The sequence below is a fragment of the Colobus angolensis genome, unplaced genomic scaffold, assembly GCF_000951035.1.
Source record: "Colobus angolensis palliatus isolate OR3802 unplaced genomic scaffold, Cang.pa_1.0 Scaffold152, whole genome shotgun sequence".
In the NCBI taxonomy this organism is placed as follows: Eukaryota; Metazoa; Chordata; class Mammalia; order Primates; family Cercopithecidae; genus Colobus; species Colobus angolensis.
The window spans coordinates 6,020,897-6,044,730 of NW_012114622.1; the positions used below are offsets into that span (position 1 = coordinate 6,020,897).

The window sequence follows — 23,834 nt, forward strand, 5'->3', positions numbered from 1 at the left end:
TATGCTTCCTTAAAGTTTAAACACAAGAGATGAGGCTGAACACAGCGCCACTCATCAATTACATTTACCTAAAAAAGAAAGAAAGAAAAAGGAAAAAAGAAAAGAAAAAAAGAACCCAAATCGAATCAAGCCTCTAGCAAATACAGGGGAGGCCAGGCGCGGTGGCTCATGCCAGCACTTTGGGAGGCTGAGGCAGGCGGATCACTTGAGGTCAGGAGCTTGAGACCAGCCTGGCTAACATGGTGAAAACCCATCTCTATTAAAAATACAAAAATTAGCTGGGCATGGTGGCATGTGCCTGTAATCCCTGCTACTCGGGAGGCTGAGGCAGGAGAATCGCTTGAACGAGGGAGTCGGAGGTTGCAGTGGGCCAAGATCACGCCAGCCTAGCGAGAAAGAGTGAGACTCCATCTCAGAAGAAAAGCCTGGGCGTCGTGGCTCACGCCTGTAACCCCAGCACTTTGGGAGGCCGAGGCAGGCAGATCACTTGAGGTCAAGAGATCAAGACCATCATGGCTAACACGGCGAAACCCCATCTCTACTAAAAAATACAAAAAATTAGCCAGGTGTGGTGGCACGCGCCTGTAGTTCCAGCTACTTGGTAGGCTGAGGCAGGACAATCGCTTGAACCCAGGAAGTGGAGGTTGCAGCAAGCCAAGATCGCACCGTTTCACTCCAGCCTGGGCAACAGAAGAAGACTATGTCTCAAAAAAAAAGAAAGAAAGAAAAAAGAAAAGGAAGGCAGGCAGGGAGGGAAATAATGAAAGAGAGAGAGAGGAAGAAGGAGAAAGAACAGAAAACAAACAAAAAAAAGAAATACAGGGGAGACAGGGGAGAGAGGCCCAAGTTTAAAAGACTGTAAGATAAAGCAATCTGCCAAATCCAGATTGTGGGATATTCTACCAGACAACTGACCTGCTATTTCCAATAAACCAATAGCCTGAGAAGAAAAGGGAGGAGGGGGCTGTTATAATATAAGCTGGACTTAGGAGAGGACTACTACCAAATAAAATAAAACACAACAAAACAATAAACCTCTGCATAAATACTGTACTCACCGTGTACTCGTATGAACCATAGACTGCTGGACTTGAATTAATCAGCCCTAAGGGAGTTAGGGCCAAAAGATCCAGGAGCGTTCCCTAGGAGTTCTCAGTGGTTATGCCACAATGCTTAGGTTTAACACTTTACTCAATGAATATCCAATTACCCTGTAGCCACAGTAATTTCAAAAGTCACTTTCATATGCACTTATCAGATCTTATTTGGGCAATGAATAGATATGGATTATTCATATTCAGAGCTGGTGGCAACCTTGCACAGATGCCACTAGATCAACATAAATATTATTTTATTATTTGCTTGAGTGTGACATGCTCCATCTCTTTATTTTAAAGAATAAAACTTTAAAAATACCAGAAATAATTAAATATTTTAAAACACTTGGGATGGGAAAAATCTAAGCATGATCCAAAAGTCAAAAACTTGAAACTGTAAGACAAAAACTTACTATTTTTACCATAAAATAAAAATATCTGACAGAAAAAACCCATTAACAGAATTAAAATACAAACCAGAGAAAATATTTTCATTACATATGACAAGCAAAATAACTCTTAGAAAAAAAGAACTCTTTTTCTTTATTATTATTATTTTTAGAGAGATAGCTTCTGTTGCCCAGGCTGGAGTGCAGTGGCATCATCATAGCTCATTGCAGCCTCAAACTCCCGGGCCCAACCAATCCTCCCACCTCAGCCTCCCAAGTAGCTGGGACTACAGGCATGCCACCGTGCCCAGCTAATTTTTTAATTGTTTTGTTTTCTGTAGAGATGAGATCTTGCTACATTGACCAGGCTGGTCTTGAATTCCTGCCTCAGCTTTCCAAAGTGCTGGGATTACAAGCATGAGCCACCGAGCCCCGCAGAAAGAACTCTTATAAATTAATATTGTTACTAGATGAACTATCCCAGCTTCCAGCTAAAGCCAGCCCCATCAACTTATCTATGGAGCCCCTTCTCTCCCACCTCCTTCAAGGACACTGTTCCAGTGATTCCGTCCCCTCCCAATGACCATTTTTTTCCTTTTGTTTTTTTCTTTTTGTTTTTTTGAGACAGAGTCTTGCTCTGTTGCCCACACTGGAGTGTAATGACACGATCTCGGCTCACTGCAACCTCCGCCTCCTGGGTTCAAGCAATTCTCTTACCTCAGCCTCCCAAGCAGCTGGATTACCAGTGTGTGCAACCATGCTCAGCTAATTTTTTGTATTTCTGTAGAGACATGGTTTCGCCATGTTGGCCAGGCTGGTCTCAAACTCCTGACCTCAAGTGATCCACCCGCCTTGGCCTCCCAAGGTGCTGGGATTACAGGTGTGAGCCACCATGCCTGCCCTATTTTTTCCTCCTCTTGATCATTCTCATCAGCAAACAAACATACAGATACTTCTATCTGAAGATAAATAACTAAATAAAAACAGAACAATTTAAAACAAAACCACTCATTCTCCCGACCTTCTTTCCCCAGCCAGCTAGAACCCCATTTTTTTTGCTCCCTTTGCAGCAGAACTCCATGAAAGCATGGTCTTTACCTTCTCTCCTTATCTCTTAAACCCATCTGTTTCATGCTTTTGTCTCTTCCCTCTAATCTATTTAGAGGTAACTGCAATTAATAGTCTGATAAATGTTTCCAGAATTTTTTCTCTAAAGATATAAATACACCTCAAAATGCTTTTTTAAACAGTTATCTCTGGGTGGTGAGACGACAGATGAATTTTCTTTTCCTCTTTATTATGTTTTGGTCCAGTCTGAATTTTTTTAAAAATGATAAGCCTGTGTGACTTTTATAATCAGGAGAAAATAGCTGTTTTCATTTTAGATAAAGTCGCCATCTAGGCATACAGAACTACATCTGTTGTTTTAAAAATGAAGAGTTAGAAATAAAGCTAGAATAAATAAACTTGTTCGCTTTTAATAGAAAAACTCCTACTAAAATATGCAGTAGCTCCTCGTTTCGGAGAAACACTTATCTGGATAACTTTTTATTAGTGTAGCTTCTAGATCAATATTCTTCTACCTAGAGGTTATGATCTTCTCTTGGGCAGATGACAGGCAGAAGGATAAATGGTGAGTACAGGGTCTCAAAGAGGTCAGAGATAGGAGAAGTCCAAATACTGCTTTGGATCATTAAGGTATCTTCAACTTATCTGATGTAACCTCTCCCTCTCCAATACACACACACACACACACACACACACACACACATACATACACTTTTTTCAATCCTCATTAACCTCACTTCACCTCCCTGTGCTACGATCACTGTGTTGCTCATTTCCAACTTGGCCCCCTTCTCCATCCCAACCTTTCTTTCCTGTCTTTCCCATTCAGCTCCTTTCTTCTCCAGATCTAAACAAACCTAGCATTTTTCCTCACCTCCACCAGATGAAAATAATTCCTTGCTTTAAAATAAAATAGTTAGAATCATGGTATGGAGATAAGTCTGCAGAGCCCAAAAAATTTTTTTGAATATTTTTTAAGAGGCTGAGAATATTTTCAAGAAGTCAAAGCTATCATGACAATTTCACGACGGCCTATAAATATGCATTTGCTGAATTCAATCTCACCCGAAGCCAATCATTTTTATAAGAAAGAAGATGACACAAAAGTACATGCATGAACAGGAAAGGGTCTAAAATTGTGTGCAACATCTTTATCACCGTAGTTTCATCTGGGCTTTTGGGGGGAGTTTTAATTTCCTTCCCTGTGTAGTTGTATTTTCTAACTATTCTATAAATTATACACATTACTTACATAATGAAAAAATTCAATACATTCATCAAATGCATGTCCAAAAATAAAAGGATAGAAAAGGCCAGCAGCCAGGGAGGCGAAAGAAGAAGCAGAAAAGTGAGAAGCAGAGGAAAGAAGCTTCCGAATCAGTCTACACTAAGTGAGAGGGACACAGAGCTAAGTCACGAGTCTCCATCTTTATCAAACCCAGGAGTCCCATTCTTTGTTCTGGTTGGCAGGGTTAACAGACCACAGGCCAAGTGCAATGCAAGGCAATAATAAAGAAAAAAAAAAAACCTCTTTAAATGGTATTAAATGAAACTGTTTAAACGGGGGAAAATTAATAACTTGTTGCTGGGGGTGGAGATGAAGGAGTAGGCTCGGAAATGCTGATATTCACAGAACTGAGGCTCCCCACCTTCACTTTGCATCTCAGGCTCCAGGAGCCACTTAAAAGCGAGCTATCTATTTCCAAGAAGTAAATCTCTTGGACGGGTACCTTATGTTCATGAGCCTGTGAGGGAAGGTGCTGGGCTGTGTATTGGAGCTCCCAGCCAGAGAAGACAGCTATCTCTTTTGGCACAGGTTCTCAGGGATGAGACCATGTCTAGCGGGGATTTTCTCCAGATTCGACAGCCTTGGCCCTACCAAAACGCACAGCTTTGTTTTCACTATACATCACTCATTGTTGAGTCTTTTTTGCTTTTCCTTTCAAGCATCCACAGGTTGAATACTGCATGTTCCCAACAGCCTGTGAACTTCTTGGACTAGCAAAGGGACATTCATTTTGCTGAGCTCTCCTTTCACATTTCTATTGTGTTCAATTTCCCACTCCCCCTACCCGAGTCCCCAGAGAATAACTTCTTCCTTGTTTTAATAACTTGGATCACAGTCAAGGTTGATGTGTTTCTCCATTTTGCAGGATATTTTCTTCAGAAGAGACAAAACAGAGGCCAGCAGGGTAGGAGAGGTTTGTTCGGAAATCAGCAGCCATTGAGAACACGCAGAAAATGTTTTCAAAGAAATAGAAAGCAGATAACACAAGGCACCATCAATAGAAGGCTTCAAAATGGTGGAGTCATACTCAGAAAGATTCCCCAGCAATGTTTTCTCCCAGGGACCCACTTTAAAAATCTAATTTCATTTGTTTGGGGCTGAGGGAGAAGAAGGTGGTTCTTTCTATAAAGTACCTTCTCATTGACTTAAATTGAAATACCTTCTCCCATTGGAGGTCATAAAAGTAGCTGTGATCCCAGTGGGTATGCAGAAATTAGAAAATGAGTAAAGGGAGAAGGAGGAGAAAGGAGTGGTTCAGCTACACAAGTATATCCCACCTCTAACACAGCAAGTTTTCATTTCATCTGCCCACCTTCTTTATCAAATCCTATCCCCACCCATTGTAACACTGATCCCTGACATCTAATGAAAGATGTCTCCACGGACTTGCTTGGGATACAAGGAAACAAATCTATTCTTTGTGAAGCCACTTTTTAAAAAAGAAACATTTTCAAGGAAAGAAGACCTGAACCAGCATTCAGTGGGGTTTAGTCTGAGGTACATGATCTTTTAATAAAAAATTGATAATGCCTCTTTTTTATGAGTGATACGGAAATTACATCTTTCTTCTGTAAAACATGAGTCAAATCACCAGTTTTCCTGTAATAGATCTACCTTGTCACATGATTTTTCTAATCATTGATTTCAAACAGTGTCAAGACACTAGTTATGAATGAACGCAAAAAGTTATGTGTCTGAATTTGTCTTCATGGAATATCTTTTCTCAAATGTATTCTCCATATTAATAGTTTTCATATCATGGCAAAGGAAAGTAAATCCAGTATCACAGAGAACAATGACCCCAACCCAGATTTGTCTCCCCTGGGGAAAGGCCAAACTTTCTACTGGAATTACAGATTCAACTAAATCCAGTTCTGGGCTGTTCATAAGTTTGGAGGAGACAGCCAAGATGTCACCATGTTTGAATGCTAAAAGTGAGGCAAACTGTGCGTTGTAAAATCAATCTAGTACATCACAATCAGCATTTTGAAAAATGAAATAGGAGGGAAAGTATCAGCATGCAGAGAATGTCACAAGAGTATTGCTCAGTGAAAATCTGTAGCGTGTGTGTGTGTGTGTGTGTGTGTACATGTATGTATATGGGCTGTCACTGTAAAGGGTATTTCTAACTGTAGTCACAGTCTAAAAGGTTTCCACTCATTTAAGAAGCTCTAATCTAGGGCCCAGGTCCTGGAGTCAGACAGAACTGATTCCAGCATGGCTCTGCCACTCACTCACTATGTGACCTTGGTTAGTTAGCTTAATCTCTCCACCCTCCTCAGCTGAAAGATGGATGTTGCCAAAGTGTCCTGGAGGTGTTGTAAGATCAGATCAGAAGAGGAAACATGTACAGCCCCTCACACAGCACCCAATAATGTTAATATACATCCTTAGATGAATGTCCAATTCACAAAATGGAAGCGGAAATTTGTGGATTTACAGTATGTTCTATAGGGATAAATTCACAGTGTGAGAGAAGATGGTAGGCAATTAGCTAATTGTAATTTTTAGGTCTGCAAAAGAGTTGTTCTTTTGTGGAACTATCTGTTGGGCCATCTAGCCTTTTTTATAACAGCTCCCTGAATAAAGTTAATATTCGAGAAATATACATATATATTTTGTTTGTCTGTTTTGTTTTGTGGAAGGGTCTCACTCTATTGCCCAGGCTGGAATGCAGTGGTCTGATCTTGGCTTACTGCAACCTCTGCCTCCCAAGCTCAAGCAATCCGCCCACCTCAGCATTCCAAGTAGCTGGGGTTACAGGCATGTGCCACCATGTCTGGCTAAATTTTTTTGTATTTTTTATAGAGAAGGGGTTTCACCACATTGCCCAGGCTGATCTCAAACTCCTGAGCTCAAATGATCCACCCACCTCAGTCTCCCAAATTGCTGAGATCATAGGCGTGAGCCACCATGTGAGGTCAAGAAATACATTTTTAGGCAGGGCACAGCAGCTCACACCTGTAATCCCAGAACTTTGGGAGGCCAAGGAGGGGCAGATCGCCTGAGGTCAGATGTTCGAGACCAGCCTGGCCAGCATGGCGAAAACCTGTCTCTACCAAAAATACAAAAATTAGCCGAGTATGGTGGCAGATGCCTATAATCCCAGCTACTCAGGAGGCTGAGGCAGGAGAATCACTTGAACCCAGGAGGCGGAGGTTCCAGTGAGCCGAGATCGTGCCACTGCATTCCAGCCTGGGTGATGGAGTGGGACTCCATCTCAAAAAAAAGAGAAAGAAATACATTTTTATTTCAGAAATCCTTTCCAAGATGTAAGTAACAGACCAATGAAAACTCTTATTTTTTTCTTATGCAGTATTGAACAGAACAAATTGTTCACACTTTGTGCTTCATCCTTAAAATACAGCTTCTGCCTCCTCAGCAAGTGACTAACAGTATGTGTCTAAAGACCTTAAAAAGTATCAAAATTATCTCAACTATGGAAAGATCCAGCTGCAAATACAGGCCAAAATTCCTTATCTGTAATTTTTGTAACTGAACAAACAAACCCCTTACAGCATGAAGAAGTCTTTGAAACTGAAACGTACTGCTCACTTTACAATCATGTTCTGTCTATCCTTGCTATTTAGCTTGGGGAACGTTATCAAATTCTGAGGAGAGGAGAAAGGAGAAAAGGAAGGGAGCCAGAAAGAAAGGGTGGGACCAAGAAGCCAAGGAACTTAAGACGAGTTAAGAACTGGTAGAAAGGCCAGGCGCAGTGGCTCACGCCTGTAATCCCAGCACTTTGGGAGGCCGAGGCGGGTGGATCACCTGAGGTCAGGAGTTTGAGACCAGCCTGACCAACATGGAGAAACTCTGTCTCTACTAAAAATACAAAATTAGCCAGGTGTGGTGGCGCATGCCTGTAATCCTAGCTACTCGGGAGGCTGAGGCAGGAGAATCGCTTGAACCCGGGAGGCAGAGGTTGCAGTGAGCCGAGATGGCGCCATTGCACTCCAGCCTGGGCCACAAGAGTGAAACTCCCATCTCAAACAGAAAGGACAACAGCTAAATGTTAAAACTGTCAGCAGCCCCTCAGATGGAAGACGGGAGAGAAATAATTTAAAACAACAGAAAGCCTTTTCTTTGAGGTCCAGAGATAGGAAGAGGAGATCTGGATAAAATTGCTGAAAAATTTGGGGGTGGGGGTGGGGGTGAGGTGAAGAATTCAACAGTAAGTCTTGGAAGATGAAATACAACTCTGTCGATTACTGAAGGATGAAGCAAATAACAGGACTGGGCCAACACACGGAAGAAGAAAAGAGGGAGGCTGGTTGTGGAGTTTAAACAAAGAAAAGAAAAAGAAACAGCTACAGAAATGCCCCAGGGTGCAAAGTATAGGGCTGGGGAAGGTGCGAATGTTTGGGAATAAAAACAAACTTTGAGAAACAACAAAAAACAAGTCTTTTCAAACCTGGCCTCAGACTTAGGGTAAGTTCTCCCTGAGAAATTTAAAGGTAAATAAAGAACAAGCAAGTAAGTTAAGACTGAAAGGCTTGACTGATCTAACAAGAACATGTGGCATTATGGTTGTAATGCCACAAATTTAGTATTTAGTATTTCGTATTTTGTGAAATACTCAAAAAGAAATGAACAGGATTCCTATTGCATAATTTTAAAAATTGTTTTCCAGGGGCACGTTGATGAGCAATGCCACTCCCTCCATTTCGTCCCCAGCATGTGTATGATGAACAAGAAGAGGTGGGGGCGGGGGAGAGAGACTCTTCCCATCCACCAAATGCTACCCTGATTACCCACATCAGTCCTAACTCCTGCATTGCCCCAGGTGCCAGTCAACAAGGCCTACGCCATTTGCTTTGCCATCTCCGCATTGTCCACTCACTTGCTCTGCCCTTCTGTCCATTTCACTGAGCTGGAGCTCCCAGCAGCAACTCTAGAAGAGAAGAAGAGGTGGGGAGTGGGGAATGGAGCATGCATGGATCTGGCAAGCCCCCCAGATCCCAGAATCCAATGAAAAGCCCCTCAATACACAGAGACATCAAGCTAGCTTTCAAGAATGCTGAACTGGCCGGGCGCGGTGGCTCAAGCCTGTAATCCCAGCACTTTGGGAGGCCGAGACGGGTGGATCACGAGGTCAGGAGATCGAGACTATCCTGGCTAAGATGGTGAAACCCCGTCTCTACTAAAAAATACAAAAAACTAGCCGGGCGAGGTGGCGGGCGCCTGTAGTCCCAGCTACACGGGAGGCTGAGGCAGGAGAATGGCGTGAACCCGGGAGGCGGAGCTTGCAGTGAGCTGAGATCCGGCCACTGCACTCCAGCCCGGGCAACAGACCGAGACTCCGCCTCAAAAAAAAAAAAAAAAAAAGAGTGCTGAACTAAGTCCCCAGTCCCACTGGGGCCAATGGTGGGATCGAAGGCACCACTGGAGGCTGCAAAGAGCTTGCACTTTGGAATCAGATCTGGAACTTGGAATCCCAGCTCTAACACTTACTAGGATGTGAACTTGGGAAGTAACTTAACCCTCTGAGCTTGGTTTACTTATCTGTAAACCAAGCAATACTTAGCCCTCATCAGAGTGTTGGGAAGATAAGATGAGGTAACCTGGAAGGGCGCCTGACACGCTGCAGGCACTTCACGAGTGCTCTATGCTACTGCCCATCTCTTTACAGTTGTTAGAAAATGAAAAGTGAGTTCTTTCAATGGTGAAAGCAAGGCCTACCTGCCTTGTTTTTTTTTTTTTTTTTTTCTCATTTTTAGGTGCAAAGAGTAGCCCCTTCCGATGTTTCCTGGCTGTATTCTCCCTATTCAGGTTGTATTATCAAGTATGGAAAGAAACACCCTGTTGGTGCAATCAGGTATGGGCATATCTGACTGTGGATTGCCCAGATCAGCGCCACACAAATAGAATTTAGACCCTGGAGTTTCTTATCAAGAATGCACCCAAAGCACTTCTTGATAAGATAGTGGAATGGTTAACAACTGTAATATTATAGTAAAACACAATTATTAAATGAGGTTGAATGGCCTTTGAAGAATTATAAAACATTCAACAAGACCATAATAAGTGTCCTCAATATTCCTTGTTCCAGATAGAAACACCCCCTATTGATATTTTTGAAAATTTAATACTGAACACAACTCACCAACTAGGGGAAGGAGGAGAGCATTCTAATGCCACAGAGAGCTCTGCCCATTCTTCAAAAACTGTACTCTCTTCATAAGTTCTAAGCACCTTTAAAATGGTTCAAACAGGTATAAGTTACTGTGGAAAGGCAATGAAATAGAGAAAACCTTACCCCTTTAAGGTGGCTCCTAAGTTCATCTGATTCCAGGTCATGCATTCAAGCTGGGAGGTCATTTGGTATAAATTGTCACTGTTAGAAAAACATCCAGAGTTAGGACACATAACCACAAAATAATACACAATTGTTTCTTCAAAAGCAATGGAGTTTTAACTTTTCTTGAAAGTACAAGCCTCCACATTTTCCAGAATGACAGAATATGCAAGTCTGAAATTATTTTCATTTCATCCCACTGATCTCTGCACAGTTATACACACCATACACAGCAGAAGGGATGTGAGAGTAACTCGGAAGCATTTTTTAAAACCTTTGTATAGCAATCATTGAAGTTTCTAAAGAAGTATTAAACCTTTGAGGGGAAAAGGCTAAGGGGAGTGAAACTTTGAAAGGCAACACAGGCTGGATAACTCAACATTAAAGTTAAAAGCCTGGAGCTGAAAGTAAAGACAGCAGATTAATTATTCGTGAAAAGGCCATTAAGTTGTTTTAATCAAAAGGATAAGTATCATGTGGATTATGAGGGTCTGAAAAGTCAAAGAGTGATGGGGGATAAATGGTCTAAAAAGCAAGGATGTGACAAGCAGAAGAAAGATGATGATAAACTCTATGCAGAGCTGAAGGAATCATTTTCTATATGTTTTATAATCCTGGTACAAGTCAAATGTAAAAAAGAAAAAAAAAAGAGCCCAGTTCTATAAGATTCTATGAGGGAAATGGCTGATTATTTACATTAAGACTCCAGAGAAGTTTCACACCACCATGTAAACCAACCAAAAAGCTGTTCTGTCCCCTCTGTATTTATTTCATTCCTAGAAAATTAGCACATGAATCAATGGCCAGAAATCTCCTAAATTACCAAGCTCCATCAGGAATAAATTTATGCCTGAACTGAAATGGTTAATTATGAAATTTGAGACCCAAGAGACCAAGAGTTTGTCTGGGACCTCTTGATCTAAACACTTTACAGAAGAAAAATTTCACTCTACCTTCATGGCAGAAATGAAAACAGGTAAGAGGCATTTAATATCTGATGTGTGGTATCGGATTGCAGATCTCAGACCATCTCTGTCTGGTCGTGGCATTCTTTTAAGCTGCTTCACTGGGCAGAGGCAACACCAAATTTTAATTCAGAAAGGCTTTTTTCAGGCCAAGCATAACTGGGAACTTGAGGAGGGGAGAGGGAAATTACAGTAACTCAGAATAAATGAATTTTGTGCTCTCTTTCCGCATAGCTTGATAAATCGTGGCAGAGTCCATCCGACTTTCATATAACAACTCTGAAAATTATTTGGAACTCCTTAGTGGTGGGTACACAGGATAAGGAGGAAATCAGATTCCAGGAGGGAATTTTGCATATGAAAAGTGAAGTGACTTCAAACTCAAAGTATGTGCCGTTTCATTAGTCAGTGTATATCTGGATGCCGTCACTCATCCCCATGTCTGACTGGCTATTATGCTACTACAATATCCTACATATCAATGAAAAAAAATGATGAGTTTCTCCTGCAGCTTCCCCGTTTGTAGCAGCAGCCCGTGCTGGTCTGTGCCACAACGTTTTGCAATTCCACAAATTCTTGCTGTAAGGCTGGAGTAATTAATTCCTGAAGGACCCCAACTTTTATTAGAAGTGCCAGCCTGCTGCATTTACCACAGGAGAGTTTCTTGAACTTTCTTTGGGCTGACAGTTCATTAATAAGCGACCTCCTCCACAACCTTTCTACTGGTTTTTGTTCTCCTGCGCCTTTTCATCAAGCAATCCATTTATTAATCTCACCATTAATCTCAGCCAACAGGCATTGTATTCCCCAGGCAGCTCTATATTTTTGTCACTAATTTTTAAAAAATTGTTCACCAACTAAAATCACTCAGCCCCAGTTGACAATTTTCCTAGGCCCTTTGGGGATATGGGATCTTTCTGAAATTATTTCATCCTTTCATATGACTCAGAAAACCATAATTTTCAAGAGAGCTGGGAAAGAAAGATGAGTGATAGACGTTGATGCAGAAGGGTGAATGAATCCCAAATATCTAACTTTATGAGTTGGAAATTTTCTCACAGACTTAAAGAATAGTCTGTTTGATTCCTAAGGTCTCTATAATGAAGTACCCCAAAGAGAAAATAAACATTTTTTTTTCGTTAGAAAGAGTCTTACTCTGTCACCCAAGCTAGAGTGCAGTGGCACTATCTCAGTTCACTGCAACCTCGGTCTCCCATGTGCAAGCAATTCTCCTGCCTCAGCCTCCCAAGTAACTGGGATTATAGGCATGCGCCATCACACCCAGCTAATTTTGTATTTTCAGTAGAGTCGGGGTTTCACCATGTTGGTCAGGTTAGGTCTCAAACTCCTAACCTCAGGTGATCCACCCGCCTCAGCCTCCCAAAGTGCTAAGATTACAGGTGTGAGCCACCACGCCTGGCCAATATTTTTAATGGCATTTTCTTGGCCCTCAGAAGGCAAACCTTCTCAAATACAGGGTCTATGTCTTACACATATGACTTTTTCTAGTGTGTGCTTAATAAATACTGTGTATGGTACTGTCTAATATGGTAGCCACTGGCCACATGTGACTCATGCCACACATTAAAATGATAAGATTTTTTGCTATACTGAGTCAAATATGCTATTTGAAAAATTAATTTCACCGTTTCTTATTTTTTGAATGTGGTTACTAGCAAATTTCAAATTACATGTATGGCTTATGTTACGTTTCTACTGGACAGTGATGTTCTATAAGTTTTGGAACACTGAACAAATCAGTTCAGCTCCCTGCCCCTCAGTTTTCTCATCTGTCCAATGGGAATATTAATCTCCATCAGTCTAACTGTACAGGAATGTTGTGAGGCCCATAGAAGGTAATGCCCTCAATGGCCCTTTGCAGATGATACAGATAATATACTTTAATTACTTTAATTTGTTCTAACCTACCAAATTTTGCACAGCACTTTCACACATGCTCAATACTGCTCACAACTTTGTGAGGTAGATGTAATTATGAGTCCCCATTCATTAGATGAGGATTGAGGCACAGAGAGATGCCCAGTGCTGGCATGCCTGGTGCCCCCACCCTCACTCTGCCCTGCCCCTATGAAGGCATCCTGAGCCTCATCCTCTCATTATCATTTATATAATAATAATAATAATACAGACAAGAGTCTGGAGATGAAAGAGAATATACTCAAGGGAACATCGTCACCTACTCAGTCTCTAGAAAATGACGATACTGCAACATGTCCCATGCGTCCTCTTCAGCTCACTAAGGACAGTGTGCCAAGATCCCAGTAGAAGCCCCCTTTGCGATTCTAGCTGTCCTGATAGCTTAGCCTGCAAACTCTCAGAAGAGGAGAGAAGGTGGGGAGGGTGTATGGGAGAGAAGGACTTTCAGAAAATCCCCAAGCTACTAATAGGTTTCCTGAGGCCAGAGATAGGATCAGAGCACAGTTTTAACCACATCCTGCCTTTTGCTGGCTAGGGCTCCTCAGCTGCTCAGTCAGTGGGCCTGGCTGGCACAGCCTTTCAAATGGAAGTCAATGACAGCAATGACAATAACGGCTGCTGGGGAGAGGACAAAAATGTGAACTGGAGCTAAAAATACTGGGCCCAAGCATGCTCAGGCTCTGATCTCTTTGGGCAATCGCTCAACACCCAGCTCTCATCATGGAAGCCCATGGAAAGAGGCAGCTTCATTCAAGGAATATACAGCCTCTGGCAAATGAAGCATCTAATTATTCAATAACCACTGTAGGTGCCGACCACCTCATTCCCAGAGGAGATCAGATAAGCAGGTGGTTTGGCTTACAGCGACCACTGTGGTCACGTAGGCATTTCAGCTCCAACCGTCTAACTCTGCCTGTTCGGAAGTGAACTTTCAAATTGCAGGCTGCTAAAATGTATTCCAAAAGTCATGGTGTCCTTTATATTTTTTAAGTAGATCTTTCAAAAAAAAAAAAAAAAAGTCACTTGTTTCCTATGTAAGAATGTTTGAAGTTGGAGGCAAGGGAAAGAGGAAAGAAACTTCTATAACTGGGATTAATGCAAGTTGGAGTAAAATAAAAGGAAGTCAGTCCTAGCAAAAAGGGGGAGCTTAAAAGGAAATCAGTAGTAGATCATATAGAGTTTGTTTTGGCCTGAACTGCAGTATTACTAAGTTCTCGACCTCTACACAAAAAGAAAGGAAGAAAAAAAGCCTCAGCTATTATCTAGACAAGAACTCCTCCACTCTTCAAATGCATGTGTGATTTAAGCACATTTTCATCTTTAAGTCTGTTTATTATATTCAGCAGAATAATTCGTGTCATCAAGGGAATACAACCATCTAACCTGGCTAAGATTAGGGTCACCTCTGCCATGCAGTTGCTGGCTGGCCAGGTAACATCTTGGAAGAAGTAAAGAGCTGACTCCACTGGATAAAAAATAAAAAGGCTCAAAGTGGAGATAACTGGCATCTGTGATTAGAATTCATGTTTCCAGCTTTTTCGGTAATAGCTGTGCCCCACACCAACAGAAAGTCCTCTGTGGGTGTATCTCTACCTAATAACCTAACAGAGGGTGCAGCCAGACTTCCACACACCCTTTTCCTGTGCTCCTCCCTTTGAGGTGCCTTGCAGCCTGCCTGCCTAGAAATTTCTGCCCAGCAGGCCATGATGAATAATTATTTCAGTCACTCTCTTGGTATTGTAATTTCTCTCAAGCTCACCAGCTAACCAAAGAAAAACCCACTGGGGATTCCATTTCTATTAATAAACACTTGGTCAGCACAAAAGTTACAGGAATATTTGGAACTAGATTTTTCCTCCTCCCTGGAGACGAGTTTAATTCAAGCCTGTGGCTTTGATAACATTGCCCATCACCCTGGAAGCCATTTCAGACCTTCCACCTTCTGCCTATCTACGCAGGAAACAATTATTGACTTTGTACTAAGTGAAAAGACAGTGTACAATGTACACAGGTACACAAGTGAAAAGAGGCATTATTAATTACACTTTTATTTTCTTGGGCATGGGCTGTCATGTGATTTATGTCTATGTTGAAGGCCAACCCAAGTGGTGGATCGGCACTTCCCACTGAGTTGTGGAACCCAAGATTTCCCAGAAACTCTATGGCTGCTAAGGAAGTTTCTCTCACATGAAAAATAATCTACTTGTAACAGTCTCCACTGTTAATGTCACCATTTGTGAATCATCAACATTCAGTTCAAAACAGACTAACAATGATTGCTTCCAGAGTCGGAGTGGTTTTACCTGCTAACAGGCAACAGTACAGCAAAAGGAAATATTCTCATTTAAATTGGTAGCACAGTTGCTAAAGAAGAATATGCAAAACTAATAAAAGAGCAAAAGGAAAGGGAAAGGGCTAGAATGCCTAAAAGAAGCAATCAGTGTTCACGGGAATATGTTTCAAACACAGTGCACAGAACTTTTCAAAGTAGCCATGAGGATCATATGTGAAGTCGGCATAGTCAAGGACTGGGGGCTCCAAGGAAGTCAGTAAACAGATGAGGCAAAGGGACTCTGGGAAGGAAAGAGAGCAGAAAAGGCCCAGTTAGCTGCCTTTTAAGGTAGAAATTAGGGGGGAAATTGTGCCTAGTAGGGGTGGACCCCACTACTCCCTACAGTGACAGAAGAACTTTTCCCTGGGATCTTCCCTCTGGGCAAGCCCAAACCAGGGTGGTCCTGGAAGCAGTCATTCTTCCTGAGTCTGGATGGACAGGGAGAAAGGTCTCTGCCCTCTGATTGTTTAGGTGCCTGGGCTGAACTTCACCCCAACAGTTCATACCCGGTGGTAAAGACGAAACTGGAGGAGTCTGGAGTTTGAAAGACAGCTGCTCTGTGAGCTAGAACTTCAGGAGAATGCTCAAGTCTGCTTCTGATAATGGCCTTGAGGGAAAACGTTGTCCCAAACCAAGAACTTTCTATTGAAAGCTACAGGTAAAACTAATGGATAACTGGACTTCTTTCACAACTGTGGGAAATAGAAGACCATCCTCTAGTGAGACTGAGGACAGATGCCACCTTCAGAAAGAGAATGGCACTTATCCATCTAGAGAGAAAGCAAGTGCAGAGGGTAGGAGGATGGATTCTGGAGCTGTATTGCCTGAATTTGAACACCACTTCCATCCCTTAACTGTGTTACATTGGGGAATTTTACTTCTCAGGGCCTGAGTTTCTTCCTCTGTAAAATAGGAGTGATAACCTGTTGTGTCCCTCAGAGTCACTAGGTGGATTAAATACGTCAATACTTGCAAAGTGCTTACAGTGGTACCTGATACATGGTAAGTCCACATAAGCATGTGCTCTTATGATTTATGAACAAAACTGATACATCGGCCAGCGCAGTGGCTCTTTATGCCTGTAATTCCAGCACTTTGGGAGGCCAAGATAGGCGGATCGCAAGGTCAGGAGTTCGAGACCATCCTGGGTTAACACGGTGAAATCCCCCTCTGTACTAAAAACACAAAAAATTAGCCGGGCAAGGCGGCACACATGCCTGTAGTCCCAGCTACTTGGAAGGCTGAGGCAGGAGAATCCCTTGAACCTGGGAAGAAGAGGTTGCAGTGAGCTGAGATTCTGCCACTGCACTCCAACCTTGCAACAGAGCAAGTCGCCGTCTCAAACCAAAAAAAAAAAAAGTGATACATTGACTATACAAGGGGAGTAATCAGATAGGGAATCCTGCAGGGTCCGGTGTCACTCAGTGATTCAGAGCACAGCTGGGCTGTGAAGTCAGAGAGACTGAGGATCAAATCCTGATTCTGATTCTCACTTGGCGTGTGACCTTGAGCAAGTTACTTTGAGACTCTGAACTTATTTCCTCATCAGTAAACTAGAAATTATAGTACCTGCCTCAAAGAGTAGTTAAAAGAGTTCAATGGGTAAACTAAGTGAACCATTTAACATCATGCACAGCATCATATAGTCAGCATGCAATAAATTCCAGTTATTACATTACAAAGACTCATGCTTTCATCCAACAATGATCACTGGGTTCCATAAGGGCAGACACCTGGTTTCAGAAACCCTAGTGACCTTTACACAAACTCCACCCACCTTCTATATGAGAGGAGAGGGTAAGGAGGATGGAGAAAACCACCTCCTGCCACTTCCCATAAGTTGTTGATTGGGTACATTTTCTATTCACTGTTGTTCATAGCCATAACAAATATAGATGCAGCTGCAACTCCTCAGGTCTGTCACCCGAGAGAAAGGAGGGAATTGTGCAGGCCACAAGGAAAGAACTGGGATTTTGAGAACGTCCTCAAAGCACACTCCACACTGTATTCTGCTTATTTAATGTCAGATCTGTACCATCACCTTTCTTTTAGGCTGGCAAGGGAAAGTATATCCAAAGACTGGGGAGAGGCCCAGCACAGTGGCTCATACCTGTAATCCCAGCACTTTTCGTGGCCAAGGTGGGCGGATCACCTGAGATCAGGAGTTTGAGACCAGCCTGGCCAACATGGTGAAATCCCATCTCTACTAAAAATACAAAAATTAGCTGGGCGTGGTGGCAGGCACCTGTAATCCCAGCTACTTGGGGGCTGAGGCACGAGAATCGCTTGAACCCAGGAGATGGAGTTGCAGTGAGCCAAGATTGTGCCACTGCACTCCAGCCTGGGCGACAGAGTGAGACTCTTGTCTCGAAAAGAAAAAACGAAAAAAAGAAAAAAAACAAAGACTGGGGAGGGAAAAAGTTTGGTGAGGGAGGGGGAGAAAAAAGCTGGGCAGTCAGCCTCAGGGAGTCAAATGCAGCAAGGCAAACAAAATACAAGCAAGCTTTCCCCAGAAAGTCCCAAACTTTAGACAGAAAAATGAATGAAACCAGGGACCAGTAGAAGCACCACTGAGTATCCAAAATCCAAAAGTTATGGTGTTAGGCAATTAAAGTTTAGTCCTTTTTTAGTGCTTTTTCAAACACTGCATTCACAAAAGCATTTAAATACCCTTTCAAACTTGTTTAGGAGTAGGAAAAAGGGAAACCATATTAACTGCAGTAATGTTGGTGCACAGATCCAGTTTTAAAACATCCCTACACCTGCCCATGCATCTTTAGACTGCAAGGGAGGCACATGGTCTTTGAAAACTGATTGGAAATGTTAATTTAGAGTGAATGAAGCTTTCAAGATCCAGACAGTACAAATTTCAAGGGAACAAACTCTTCCTACAGGGGTCACAGATTCTTCTTTGAGATGTTACTACTTGAGAAATGTTCTGTGAGAGGGAAAAATAGTATTTTTATTGGATTTGTGTAAAAATAACAGTACCAAAGAAAGTTCCTGAATTATAAAGAAAGAAGATAGAAATAAACAAATACTTCTGAAAGGTGAATTTGACAAAGTGCTTAATGCAGTGGCCAATCAGAAGCTGGATTAGAAAATGTGAAAATTTATGTGATGTTTCCTACTTCCCTAGCAACCATAAAATCAGACCTAAGTCAAAATCCACCATAGGCACCCTGGAGAATTGCTATTAAACCAGTAGTAGTGATCGCTTTTTCCTGGACTCCTCTTTCAAGGCTGCCAGGTCCTCTAATGGACGCCTTCCTAGGGTCCCACAGGGTGAGTCTCGGCTTGGGAGAGGGTAGTAACGGATGTGTGTGTAGCTTCGAGTCACTGATGCGCCAGACTGCAATGTCTTCCAGTCCCCAACCCCCAAGAACACCTCCCATCTCGACAATGCCCACTCCTGCATCAAGGTCTTCTCTCAGCCTAGTGTGACACACCAACTGAGTCCACAGGGAGCTAAGGAGGAAGGGGTGGACCGAGGTCATTACGTGGGAACCATCCCAACAGCCCGCCTGATGGCTACCAGAATAACAGCAATGACACCCTGGCAATGGGCGGGAACAGCTACTCAAGAAGAACCAAATGGCCCTGCTGCCAGTTTTGCTAGGGAAGGAGATTCACCTCAGAGAATAAGCGCGAATCCTGCCTCCATTCCAGAGACTTGACCCACCGAAGGGAGGCGCTGTGGTGGCAGGCTTGGGGCAGCATGCCGCGCCTGTGGTGCAGAACAGGAATGATTTCTAGCTAGGGAGGCAGAAAAAGAAGGATGGAAAGGTGCGACCATTTCGTGTCCTTGCCCACCGCCTGCCTCCCCCCGCCCAAAAAAAAAAAAAAAGTGTGATGAGGAATCCAAGATTCGAATAGATAAACCGGATGTTCTGGGGAAAAAAAGAAAAAAAAAGTTTCCCCAGTCCGTGCGCCTCAGGCGTTAGAAATAGAAGGGGCGCGTCACTGCACTCTCTAGAAACTCCCGGGAAGGAGAACCTTAGATGCGAGAGCCAGGCCAGCCCCGGGCTCACTCTCGTAAGGGCAGCAAGGGCCTGGGGCTGCGCCTGGCTCCGGATCCAGGACTCCTGCCCCTCCTCCACCTGCGGGACTGGACAGTCCCCCAGGCGCGGCCACTCCCCCACCCAATCTCCCAGGGCAGGCGCTTTTCCTTCCTTCATGACCTCACTACCTCCTTCCCTTGACGTCAGCCCCGGGTCCCCGCGCGGAGGGGCAGGAGGATGGGGATGGGTTTGGGGGCAGCCGGTGTCAGGATCCCCGAGCACCCGGGAGGAGGGGGCTATGAGGTCATGCGCGCCCAATCCCGGGCCGCACAGGCCGCGCGCCGCCGCTCCACGGCCCCCGCCCCACCTTCCAGCCCCGTGCGGGCTGGTGTGCGCCGCAGTTACTAGGCAACCCTATCGCAGACGCGGGCGGCCGGCCAAGTTCACCCAAAGTTGAAGAAGAAATTTGGGGGAGAGAAGGTGGAGCGAGAGGCGAGAAGAGGAAGCACGGAGCGGGAAAAAGCTTGGAAGGGAATGAAGCTGGCCTTGGGCCTCCCGCGCAAAGGAAGAAGGTCCCACGCAGGCCAGGGCAGCCTCCCCGCAGGGCCCTGTTGCAACCCGACCTCCGTCCCGCACCCAGGCCAGAGGCCCACCCCAGAGCGTAGCAGGGGTGCTGGGAACCACGCCCACAAATCGCTGCAGCGGGCCGAAACCCTGGAGGGTTGAGGTGGGGAGAAGACTGGCCAAGGCTGTGGCCAAGGCTGTGGCCGAGGGTACGCGGTAGTCTGGCCGATGTAGTCTGGCCATTGGATGGGTTTGAGGTCTCAGAACCAAGTGGGAGAGGACTCCTTGTTTAATCTTTAGTCCCGATGAAGGTAAACTCCTCCCAGTAAAGACCTTCTAAAAATAATAATAACTTTTCAAGCGCCGCTCCTTCTTCAGCTCGAAACAGTAATTGTCCTCATTTGTATACAAAATAAGAACAACTCAGAGACCAGGAAGATCAGCTTTAATTTCCTCTAAGTAGTAGAGTGGAGTCGAGGCGTCCCATGCCTCCAAGACCCTGAATGCCGCAGTCAGGGCTGCCCGGCTGGGGTATTCAAAAGTCCGCCGGCTCGTGCGTTCCCTCTAGAGTCCCAGGGACCCAGACGCAGAGCGCAGCGCCTTCCTACCTGCTGTAGGGCGTCCTCAGCAGCAAAGCCTGGCTGCCGGTGCAGCTGTCGGTGGGGGTGTGGCAGCCGTAGACCGGGGGTGGCACTGAGTACTGCTGCTCACCTGCAGAGAGAACCGAAGACAGCTGAGCGACTGCGCCCCAAGGGCTCGGGGTGCGAGACTGCGGGCAGGGGTTGGGGGAGACGCGAGATCCTAAGCTTGGGGCACTGGGGCCTGGGTGAGCGGTGTGCAGAGCGAGGCGTCCAGAATGCGAGAAGCTAAGCCTCTCACTTTACATTCCCCTAGCAGTCGCTGCGCGGTGCACCCAAAAGGCCCGCCGGACATTCATAGACTTAGTTGGATGGCGATGTCCCTAAGGTACTTGGGATGGAGGGAGACCCAGTCTTGTCCTTTAAATACAGTGCCACTGGGGTAATGATTTCTAAGGTCCTTTTAGATGTCCTCCTTTGCCTAATTTGCTGTGGGTTGGGAATTCCTGGGGGGAGAGGGGGATAGCATGGAAGAAGGGGAGGACTCCACTTGGTTCCCGCTCGCTTACCCAGCGAGCCCTGCTGGCCCATGGGATCCTCATGCTTGAAGGAGTGGTTGGGGAACTGCGCCGCGTGGTGCGAGGGCGTGTGACCGTAGCTGGGCGTCCCGTCGAAGGTGACCGTGCTGTAACCTGCGGGAGCGGCGGAGAGAAGCACAGTGTCAGCGGGGCTGTCGTAAGACAGGGACAGTGGGTCTGAACCAGCCACGGGCGGGGGATGTGCGCTGAACCCCGCATTCGGATTCCCAGCGGAGGAGAATCCAGCCCCACCAGCCTCCAGGACTTTCGGCGGGAAGACGGCCCAAGTCCCTGGATGTGACCTCGGGACAGGCTTCTCCATCCTTTTCTGACTAAAACCCCGACCTCGCTTTTTCCCAGTTTATTTATGCCTCAGTCTTCCACGGTCTCTGCCGCTTCTGCAGCGAACTCCTGGCAAGTTAAATATAAAACTCGTTGCCTGATCGACAGAGAAAGTTGGTCAATCCCAAAAAACAAACTCCGCAGCTCTCCCGCAGGAGCAGCGCGGGCAAGCGAAATGAATCTGCTGGGCTAACCCCGCGCTGACTCCGCGCTGTAAATCAGGGACTCGCGCACCAACTTTCATTAATTACTCGGAGCCAGTTAAATGGCCTGGTCTTAAAAATGGGAAGAGTAATTACCGAGTAATGTTATCTGTCTGGGACTACCCAACCCGACACCACGACAGCCGAGGCCCAAAGGAAAGCTGGTGAGGGGGAAAACAAGGGCCCCTTCCAGTTGGGCCTTCAGATGGCGACCCTGCGCGCGCTCTCCTCCCCCTCCCCCTATGGGACCCACCTTGCGCCCAGGGATCCTACCCTGACCACTGCTGTAGAAGCCAACTTCCTTGCTCCCCAAGCTGGACAACCAGTTTCCTTTAGAGTGTGCCTGACACTGTCTCCCTTTCCCTCCATGGTAGTGCTTGGGTCCTTTGCCTCAGTTTCCCCCCAGGGCAATCCTGGCATTTTTCCCCATCTCTCCTAAAGTGAGAAAAAGAGTGTGGAGCCTCAGTTGGAAAACATAGTCTTTTATAATTTTTGTTATTAAATTGCTTTAAACATATGCCCCACAAGCTTCTGGAAAGCTGTTGCTGCCTCTGGGGAAAACGATCCTTCCGCTAACGATCCTCACTGGCCCTGGAACCCAAAGTGGGGTCCCATTCCTCTACAAGTTCCGGAGTCTATGGCCTGAGGTCCAGGCACAATGGCAAAGGAGAGCTGCTCCTATGGGATCCTGGCAGGGCCACCCCACCAGCCTCAGATCCTCCTGGCCCAGCGACTGCCCTGGGTCTCCAAACTTCACAAAATTCTCAGGAGTAAGTTGGGGCAGACAGCACCCATTCTCCCACTCTTGTGTGATTTTATCAAAGTGCCTCCAAAGACTTAAGCAGGATTCAGCCGATGAGCAGGACCCAGGGCATCGTTACCTCCATTTTTGAAACACACACGCACACGCATGCACACACACCACCATCCCGCGCCCAGACCAAAAAAAAAAAAGCTTCTCCGGGACAACAGAGGCATAAGCCTGAAGGGTGGTGTGGCAGAGTGCAAGGGAGGGAAGGAGGGGGCAAATCCTAACTCCCTGGTAGTACAGGTCCAGGCTTAAATCTCACACACCGCTCAGCACCACAAGTTGGGGATTTGAGAAGCCACCAGCTTTTATCATCTGCATGACCCCGAGGGCCTCCATTTCTCACCTGTTAAGTGGGCAAAGATAACCCCCGGCCCCATTAGCTCTCGGGCGTGGGTGAGCACGTTTGGGCTTCCAGAGACTTCCTTTTGAAACCTGAGGCCTGGCCCTCTTTGAGGACTATAGATCAGCTTACAAACGAAATTTGGCTCCGGGCACCCACTATTGCCCGGAGGGAAGGCCGATTTTCTGAAAGGACACTAAAAAGAGAGAGAGAGAAAGAGAGAGAGAAGAAATAGAAGCTACTAAGAAGTTTTCTCTAGGCGAACCCTTCTCCATTCCTGAGCCGAGGAGTAGGCAGGGACCCGGGGCACTGCACAATCCTCAGAGCCCTGCTCCGCAACTGTCCGTGCCCGGCGAGGGCCGTGGGTCCCAAATTGCGGCACCCACTCTCGCGACGTCCATCTGCACCCCAGAACTCGGGCCCAAGGATGCCCGTGGCCCACGAGGCCTCCTAGGCTCCCCTCCCAGACGGGACATGCAGACCTCGGCGGGCAGAGACCGGCCTCGAACCCCCTCCTTCAGGTCCCCCCCGGGAGGGGCAGTGGTGAAAGCGCCTGTGGAGCGGAGGGAGGTCTCTTTTAATTAGAAGCTTATCGGACGCGGGTTTGATTAGAGCGAGCTGTCCCTGGGCCCAGCGCTGGGCCTGGCGCGGAGAGTGCGGGGGCAGGGGCCGGGGGAGGTACAGCTGCTGGCTGGAAGGAGCAGCCTGTTCAAAGGCTCCTTGTACAGGCCTTGGGGGGAGAGAATCGAGTGGCCAAGGTAGCGCCTTTCCCACGGTTAGTCCCGGCCCGGGAGGGGAGCGCAACCTTGACCGCGAGCGAAGAGGCGAGACGCGCTCTGCGCCCTCCACTCCCGCGTGCGGCTGCAGAGAAGCCGGGAACCGCCTGGCCCAGCCGGGCCGGGAGAGCTGAGGGGTGAAAGGGACAGCAGGCTCAGCCAGGAAGGTGCTCAGAAGGCTGAAAACGATGACTGCAGCTGCACCGTGATTGGGGAAAACCTGTCCCCCAACAAAATACCCTCTTCTATGTGACCGGAAGGGGGAG

At 45.7% G+C, this 23,834-nt stretch overlaps 1 protein-coding gene across 4 annotated transcripts in view; it reads right to left on the reverse strand.

The window, feature by feature from the left end:
- The window catches only part of WT1 (Wilms tumor 1), a 47,987-nt gene that overhangs the window by 20,018 nt on the left and 4,135 nt on the right, over positions 1 to 23,834 (reverse strand). For 2 of the 4 annotated variants that reach the window (XM_011936353.1, XM_011936352.1), the window contains exons 2-5: positions 21,088 to 21,210; positions 20,549 to 20,651; positions 10,102 to 10,179; positions 8,686 to 8,736 (exon numbers count right to left, since the gene is read on the reverse strand). In XM_011936353.1, coding sequence (XP_011791743.1) covers positions 8,686 to 8,736; positions 10,102 to 10,179; positions 20,549 to 20,651; positions 21,088 to 21,210 — 355 coding nt within the window. Of the gene's footprint in view, positions 1 to 8,685; positions 8,737 to 10,101; positions 10,180 to 20,548; positions 20,652 to 21,087; positions 21,211 to 23,057; positions 23,757 to 23,834 lie in introns of those variants that run through there. The other 2 variants (XM_011936354.1, XM_011936355.1) reach the window with 2 other exon arrangements.